Source organism: Crocodylus porosus, unplaced genomic scaffold, assembly GCF_001723895.1.
Source record: "Crocodylus porosus isolate Cpor-Errol unplaced genomic scaffold, CroPor_comp1, whole genome shotgun sequence".
In the NCBI taxonomy this organism is placed as follows: domain Eukaryota; kingdom Metazoa; phylum Chordata; order Crocodylia; family Crocodylidae; genus Crocodylus; species Crocodylus porosus.
In genome coordinates, this window is record NW_017728910.1 from 20,029,658 (window position 1) to 20,038,109 (window position 8,452).

The following is an 8,452-nucleotide window of genomic DNA, read 5'->3' on the forward strand; positions in this document are numbered from 1 at the left end:
TTATTGTAGCTGCTTCAGAGTCATGCAAGGAAGCAGGTAGTTTTGAAGGTTGGTAAGGTACTCATTAAGACTTTAGATTGAAATGAATTTTATATTTCAACAGGAGTCACATAGACAGACAACTTAAATAGGCATCAGAACAGCATGCAGTTACATGAATAAAAGGTTAAGATCATCTGGAAAAATATAACATAGATTTCCAATATAAGGTCTGGCCGTGAGTAACTCTGGCAACATTGGTATTCAGAAGAATAAGTCTCCATTGTCTTCCAAGCACAGTTTTCAAAATGAATATCCAAGGTGTCCTTTTTGCAAAAAACTATAGCAACATAAACAGGGCCTCAGTATAACTGATACTATTTCTTCCAGTTTCTTTGCCTTCCCTGTAAACGTCAGCCAGTTAATTTGGACTGAGTATCACTCGGATGCTTTTCCAGTTGCTGTTAATTTCCTTGGCTACACCAGAAGCATGATTTGTAGGTGGCCATATGTCAGACAGTCCTGGATTTCAGAGGCTGGTCCCAGCTGACTGTTGGGAATTAAAATGGGCGTCTTGGAAATGCAGGGGCACAGGTCGCAGTCTGGCCAGGAGTCAGAGCAGTGCAGAGTGCCTCGCAGGTGGGCAGGCAGACACCACTGCCTGTCTGGCACGCAGCTGCACCCCCATCGACTTGTGGCAGGGGGAATAGCGGCCCAGACTTCCAGGATTTCCATATATTCAGCCTAATGATTTGCTAATATAAAGACTGGTTTGTTTCACAGTACTGAGGGCTCTCAGCCATCATTGTGTTGAATGAGAGCCCTCAGCTTCTCTCAAGAATGGTCAGAAAACAAAGTAATGCTGCTTTAAAAAAATGGAAGTAGAAATTGGGGTGTCTTTTTCTTTTTTTTTCCTCTTTTTTTAAAGTCATGTTTGGAATCTTGTACCACTTGTTGTAACAGAGAAATCTCTTTTTAGAAACAGCTATTTAGATTATTGAAATATTTGTTAGGAGTTTTTGGTTTTATAGTTAAGATCAACATTGTAAAACTTTGGGATATACAAGTGTTCTGATTTTTGGGTAGAAACAGACACTGCCTCACATTGCATTTGTGTTGAATGAGCAAATAGATGTCCCTTCCCTTTGTCATGCTACCTCAGTAGCTGTGATGAAAGGTAGTGTTAAATAGTGCTAATTTATTGTGGTGGACATGTGTTAGCTCTGTGGTGGGAGAGTGTGGGCTGCCCAAGCTGCTTGTGTTCTCCAGCCTCCCTGGGCAGGTGCTCTGGGGGTTTGAGGGACCCAATCCTGCACAACCCAGGAATTCGCACCCAGAATCAGGCCCTTCAAGCACCCAGACTATCTTCCTGGTTTTCCTTGTGTACAGAGACATGCCCTGGGGAATGTCGAAGTGCCTTGCTGTAAGTGAGGAAAGCTTGGGTTCCCCCACTTAGGGACCTGCCCCAGGATCTCCAGGGGTACATCTCTGCAAGTGGAGAAAGTCCATGTGGGTCTCAGTGTGGAGGCACAGGCCTGGGGAATTCCTGGCAACCCGTGTGTCCATGCCAGGGCCTGCTGCGATATGAAGCATGGGTTGGCACATGGGTAGCAGCACGGGTCTCAGCAGGGCTCCAAGAGTTCCCTGGGTACTGCACTGCTCTGTATCTCCTTGCCCAGGACTCGCACCAATCTGTACTTCATGCAGAGGCACTGGTTGGCATGGGTCCCAGCATGGAGGCATGGGCATTGGGAATTCCCTCAGTCCTGCACTGTCCCGTGTCTCCTTGCCAGAACTCCTGCTGATCTGTGCTTAACACTGAGGCACGGGTTGGCATGGATCCTGGTATGAAGGCACAGGGTGCTAGGGATTCCCCCAGATCCCATGGTGCCCAGCGTCAGGACCCACACCAACTTGTGCTTTCACATGAGGCAGGGGTAAGGACTGGACCTAGCATGGGTCCCAACAAGGAGATAACGGAGCATTAAGGACAAGGGGAACATGTCACCTGTCGTCCTACATAAGGCCCTTGCCCGATGTTGTTCAACAGGTGACATGTATTGTGCACAGTAAAGTGGATCAGCTGTGGCCAGGTATGTTTTAACCTATTTTTTTTAGAGGTACTGAGTATCTGCAGCTCCTTTTGACTTGGTTTGGAGTTGCAGGTATTAAGCACCTGTGAATATCAGGGCCCAATTTTAGCCGCCAAGGCTTTAACATCTTTATATTGATACCTGTTTCTTGTCAGTAATGATCAATTAATGTAACTTCTTGTAAGAAATTATTTCTTTTATGTTTCCAAGGATCACAAATTGCATTTCCAGATTAATTAAGTCTCCAAATACACATGACAAAGATATCTTCTTTTTATAGTGCCGAAAACAAAAAACTTAACTTCCTAAGGTCAAGCAGGGAATTTGTGACAGTTGAGGTTTGAACCCCACACTCCCTAGTTGGTGAGGTGCAGCACCAGAAATTCATCCTTCACATTCTTCTTGTTCCATGTTGTTACAGTGCCTAGTACAGTTTGGTCCTGGCCCTTGATTAAGGCTCTTCAACCCTTGAGTAATGATAGTTTCTCCATGATTAGAGCTCATTGGCAGTCAATTGAAAGTACTTTATTGAAATAATAGCTTGAATTTCTTCTGTATTACTTGAAACTTATTGCTAACATCTGTTAGACTGCTTGATAGTTTCAGTTCTCCATGGATTGGTTAGGTTTTTCTTCTTCTTCTGCTTTATTTGGATTAACATCCAAAGTTAAAACACAATTCTGTTGATAACCTCAACATGCTTTAGTTTTGAATCTTGCCCATTGAGTTTCACACGAGATTGAACTTGTTCTTGTTAAAATTAAGGCAAAATGCCTGTTGTTGGGGCTAGGATTTCTGTATGGTCTGAGGTTGACACTAGCCTGGAACAGCATGGAAGCTGACAGATATGTTCCTATGGGTTATGTATTACAGATATCCATGTTAGAATTTCTGACCATCATTACATAAACTTGGTTTTTAAGTGTGAGAATTATGCATTTTAGTTTGAATATCATGACTTGATTTGTCACACAGTAAGGACTTGAGAGAAAATTTAAAAAACCCCAAAACCTCTTACTACCTTCCCTCCCCCGTGAAGCACATCGGGGTGAGTAATCTCTTTAAACTGGTTTAGCACAGGGTTACTCAACCCCTGAGCCAGATTGGGCCCATGGCTCTGTGTCATGTAGCCTGTGGGGGCTCCCCCTGGGTCTGGAAATTTGGTAGTCGGGGAGCTCAGGCCCTTCGTGCTGAATAGGGTGCCCAGTACTAGTGTGTAGAACTGGACAGGCATGGCACTGGGCCCCAGGGCCCACTTCTGATGTAGAGAGTCAGGATGGGGAGTGCCAGGCCTTCCCCCCGCATGTGGCGGCGGGAGGAGTTTTTGCCAGGCCCATGGAGCCTAATTCCAGCACATGGGGGTGGAATGGGCCAATGCCAGGCTCTTGGGGCCCAATCTCAACGTTAAGGGCAGACAGAGGATGGTGCCAGGCTCCTGACTCGATATGGCTGTGGGCCAGTCTCACACCACTCATCTGGCCTATTTGGCTAAAAACTTGACTGATTTAGAGGGTCACTTTGATGTTATTCTTGAACTGAAAAAGCTGTAGATGTAGGAGGGAATTTAAGATAAGTCCTGAAGTTACCTACAGTCAAGTGAAAAGGTATTGGTTGCTATACGTGTAAGGTTCTCTCAAATTCTTTCCCTTTAAGTCGGCTGATTTCCTACATTTGCTCCTGGTTGCATATCCACTGTGAATAAAAATAGCTTCAGAGTTGTTACTTAAAATTTTGTTTTAATTGTTGCAGCAAATGTTAGTCTATGCTAGTGGTACATTGGCATTTTTATTCTTATCATTTCCATACAACAGCCCTTTTTTTCCTGTCTGGTCCTTTGGTAATATCGCAGACCTGGATACAACAGGCAGTTATACATGTGTGTGTAATCTGCTTTAGTTTAGTGGGGTTACTTGTTGATGTCTTCACATACTCATTTCATAAAGTTGCAGGTGCTAAAGGGTCTGAGCTATGGTGCTCACAGAAAGGTCACCATTCAGTAATTGTCATGGGAATAGATTATGTATGATGTTACAAATAGGATTTAAAACCATTACAAAATGAAGCAAGATTATGAAGCAAAAACTTGCACTGAGGCACAAACTCTTTGCTGAAAATAAATAGACTGATAAACTGATAATGGTTAGATCCCTTTATCTGGATGCTATTCGACTTCTAGTTAGTGGTAAGTTATCTTTCAACTTCTTGACTCCCTTTCAGTACAGTGAAGCAGATAATACTCTGTCTTGTTCCATGGTGCTGGGATCTGTAATGTTGCAAATCAGTTGAATATAAGAACTTTTTGCATATTTTTTATTGCCTATATTTTTACGCTCCGTTGATTTAAAGTATAGTAGCAATGATGGGCTTAAAGGAACATTGGCAGACTAAATATATATTAAAAGCTTTCATTTTGCTCTCCCTGCTAATTACATTACATTTTACAAGTGAAAGTATTTTAATATCTAGTTTACTAGTTAATATTTTAGACCAGATGTCACAGCTTATACATAGGTGTTTTCAATCCATTTGACTGAGAGCACTTCTATTTTCTGAAACTGAAAACTCCTGCTGGCCACTTTCCTGTATCGACACCACCTTCCTCAGTCATCTCTCAGCTTTCACAGAGGGAAGATATTTCCTTTCTTTCACTGCAAGCAACTCTTTTTGAAGGGGATTATTATTTCATTAGGAGCACACCAGGTGGTTCAGCACCGGTGGGTTTAACACCTGATGCTGACCTGCCTCCTCGGGGATTACCATTACCCTTATGCCTTTAACTCAAGTCAGCCTTCTGTATTGTTGACGAGGAGTTTGAGACCATTTTAGGGGACAGCAGAACACAAGTTTTTGAGCAAAGTCTGTTCTTCATGCAAGTTCAGGTCATGGGAGGAGAGAGCTCCATTGAGGGGTCCTGCAGTGACAAACTGTCATAGAGGATCTTGACACTAGTGCCCTTTTGTTCTGTGTGCTGGCACACTCCACCTCCTAGAAGCCAGTTGCTCCTTGCACTTAATGCACTGGCTGTATTTAGGGGTGCATCGATAAAGATTTTCTTGGCTGATACCGATAGCTGATTATTTACCAGCCAAATTAGCCAATCCCTATGGTTCACTAGCCATATCAGCTGGTTCCAGTCCAATAGCTGATTTGCAGGAGCATGGGTAGACAGCATGGAAAACAGGGTCCTCCTGCAGGTAAGTCTGTCGGGGGGGAGGGCAGACTGAGGCAGTGGGTTAGGGTTAGGGTCAGGGACTGGGGATGCTGTCCAGCTAAGGCAGTGAATTGGATCCTGGGGCCAGAGCGAGGAGTGGGATGGAGCCACGGATGGCTCAACCAGGCAATTGGTGTTCTGGCGCTTAAATGGCAGCGGGAGCACTTGAACTGAAGCTTGTTGAATGAGTTTTAGTTCAAGCGCCACTGCCACCATTTTTAAACATGGGGATAGCTTTAGGAACAGAGCTGAACGGGGCAAGTGCAGAGGTGGGCTGCCCGCTGGGGGCTCTCCACTGTGCTGCCTTTGCCCCAGGAGCTGCGCGCTTGTCACACTCTGGCTGAGGGAGGCACAACTTGCTGCCACTGGGCAGGCAGCAGATGCGCATCCAGCGCTCGGCTCCCACGTCAAAGGCAGCTGAGCCCACAGTGGGCAGCCTGCATCTGCCCTACGCACAAATATGGGGAGCACATGCACCCACATGCCTCCCCTGGGGGTGCACGCAGCAGTAGGGAAATGCCCGTGCACCCCTGGATGAGTTGCCTGCAGCTTCATCTCACTCCCCGCCCCTGGTCCCATTCACTGCCCTGGCTTGGCAGCACCCCCTGCCCCTGCCCCACTCCCTTCCTCAGTGTGGGAGCCTTGATCTGCCTCTTCCTCCCCACCCCCCGGTCCCTTTTGCTCCAGAGGCTTACCTGCAGGGCAGTGCTCTTCACGCTTCCTGGCTGCGTTCCTGGCTGTGTGCCATGCATGTGGTGTTTGGGATCCCTGGCCAAAAGGCATATTTATTTACTGGTGACATTATTGGCTACACAAACCAAAAAAAAAAGCAAAAAAAAGCTGATAATGTTAATTTTCCTTTTATTGGTGCTGATCCGTTGCATAACGAATGTAGCGGTACACCTCTATCTGTGCTGTGATTCAGCAGATGGGAAGAGAGGAATTTTCTGGCACACATTAACGCAGCCATAGGACTCCAGTTACTTTCAAGTGATTGGTCTTTCCTAGACCTGTATATCCCTAAGCTTGGAGTGGGTATTAATGAAAGGAGGGCTAGTTGGAGAAACTTCTCTAATCCTTTTCAACATGTTTTAAAAATAGGCTTACTTTAGTAAACAAGATAAGGGGCTGAAATTTAGGTGGCCTGTGGCAAATAGCCATAGCTGTTTCAAGTTGTCTTCCGTGCTCAGGTTCTTGACATAAGCAGTCTTTCCCAAAGATCAGTCCTCCTGCCTGGAAAAAAAGAAGGGAAGGGTAGATCTTGTTTATTACTTGTTTAACTTTTGTGACTATAAACTTTGTATAACATATCAATGTGCAAATGATAAATTGAGTTTTCAGTTGTAAACAGGCTTAAGGTCCCTCTTTGCCTGGCCATTAGGGCCATTCTTTATATAGGCCCTAGTTCAATAAGCTTCTTGAACATGTGCCTAACTTCAAGCCTGAGTAGTCCCGGTGAAATTAACGGGGTTACTGATAGACATGTTTAACTGTTTTCCTAAATTTGGACCATGTTAGTGATGCAGTTTTGCAGTTTACTTTAGTTTTAAAATGTGTAATGCTCTTTTTTATGTGTTTTATCTCGCTGCCAATGTTTAAATGAGTTCAAGTGCATTCTTAAATGATGTTTTTGTTTCAGGGATTTATCAAAGATGTTCATGAGGATTCCCTCACAGTTGCATTTGAAAACAAGTAAGTATTCTGTAGATAAACTCTGTAGTTCAAGGCTAAATTTCTTCCCCATTGAAATCATGCCTACTTAGGAGATAGTGAAAGGACACCTAATGTTTAAGGATCCTGTCAGAGTTTCCAGTCTGGTGCTGGAGCTCCCTTTGGTTAGGGAGGTGGTAGGGCAGGGTGACACCATAGGGACCAGCTGGTTCAGAGAGAGATGAGCTTTCGTAAGTAACAACCTGTATTGTTAAATGCGTAGGTGAAGTAGGTTGTTGCCTGTGAACACTCATGCCTCTCTGAACCAGTTCGTCTCGAGATTGCCACCCTACCCTACCCTCTGCTCTTTCTTGAGTTAGTTAGTTTAGATTTTTGATGGTAAAAGATCTTGTTTACCAGGTTCAGGGGCTTTACTGTCCCTAAAAGATTTTATTAGTCTGTCACACTTTAGCGCAGGAGCAGGCAATTATTTTCGGTGAAGGGCCACTTACTGAGTTTTGGCAAGCCATTGAGGGCTGCGTGACAGGCAGCCAGGGGCAGATAAATATTAATTTTCTAAGTTTTTTAGGGCTGCATAGAATGGCCTGGCGGGCCGCATTTTGCCCACCCCTGCTTTAGGTATTCTCACTGTCACCTAGGAGCCTGTGTACTTATTTTTAATTGGGGAACAGCCACAGTTCCCTTGAATAGTGAAAATAGGGATTTTTTTTGTCTAGAAAAAAAGAATTAAATCCATATTGTGTATTCATTTTGTGAATTGTGTATGTTGTATGTGGCCCTACGTTTCTTAATTATTTTTTCCATGCGGATACCCATTTCAGGTGTGCATTAGCGCTACATACACCAGATTGAAATCTTTGAATGGCAGCATCTGTTGGGTCTGTATCTGCATCCTGCATATTCTTTTGTCCCACACCTGAGTGTACAGAGGAGAGTGACTGCAGTCGTCCCTCAGTTGCCACTCATTTAGACAGAGGGATTTACTGCTTTCCTATGGCATTTGTTTACATGAGCTTATCTCAGTTATGGTTTGATTTCTTACTGAACTTTTTCCTTCCCTTTTTATTTTTAACCACACCCCTGCAGCCATTGAATAAGAAAAACAAATCACTGTGTATAATGGCAAATTCAGAGCAATTGGACTTTAACTTCTTCATGTTTGCAGTAGTCTAGTTCCCTTTACGGACTTTTTGAAAAGACTTCAGAGCTGTAGGTCATGATGTAGTTCCATAGTTTGTAGGGTCAGAAGGGACCTGAGCAGATCATCAGGGTAGGAGCCTGCACCACTTCTCTTGGATGTTGGTTCCAGACCCTAGCCGCCCTGACTGTGAAGTCGCGCCTCCTGATGTCTAGCCTGAATCTCCCCTCTGCCAGCTCGTGACCGTTATTCCTGGTCACTCCTGGCAATGCTCGGGGGATACAGGGACTTCCCCAGTTCCTTCTGGTCCCCTCCGACTAGTTTGTAACAGGCCACTAGATCCCCCCTCAGCCTTCTCTT

The 8,452-nt window shown here is 44.6% G+C and overlaps 1 protein-coding gene across 3 annotated transcripts in view; it reads left to right on the forward strand.

Annotated features, from left to right (window-relative positions):
• Positions 1 to 6,643: 6,643 nt before the first annotated feature.
• FXR1 (FMR1 autosomal homolog 1) overlaps positions 6,644 to 8,452 on the forward strand; it is a 45,019-nt gene continuing 43,210 nt past the window's right edge. Inside the window, exon 1 of one of the 3 annotated variants that reach the window (XM_019532774.1) lies at positions 6,644 to 6,975. In XM_019532774.1, the coding sequence (XP_019388319.1) occupies positions 6,905 to 6,975 (71 nt within the window). In that variant the 5' untranslated portion in view covers positions 6,644 to 6,904. The remainder of the gene's footprint in view (positions 6,976 to 8,452) is intronic. The other 2 variants (XM_019532773.1, XM_019532775.1) reach the window with 2 other exon arrangements.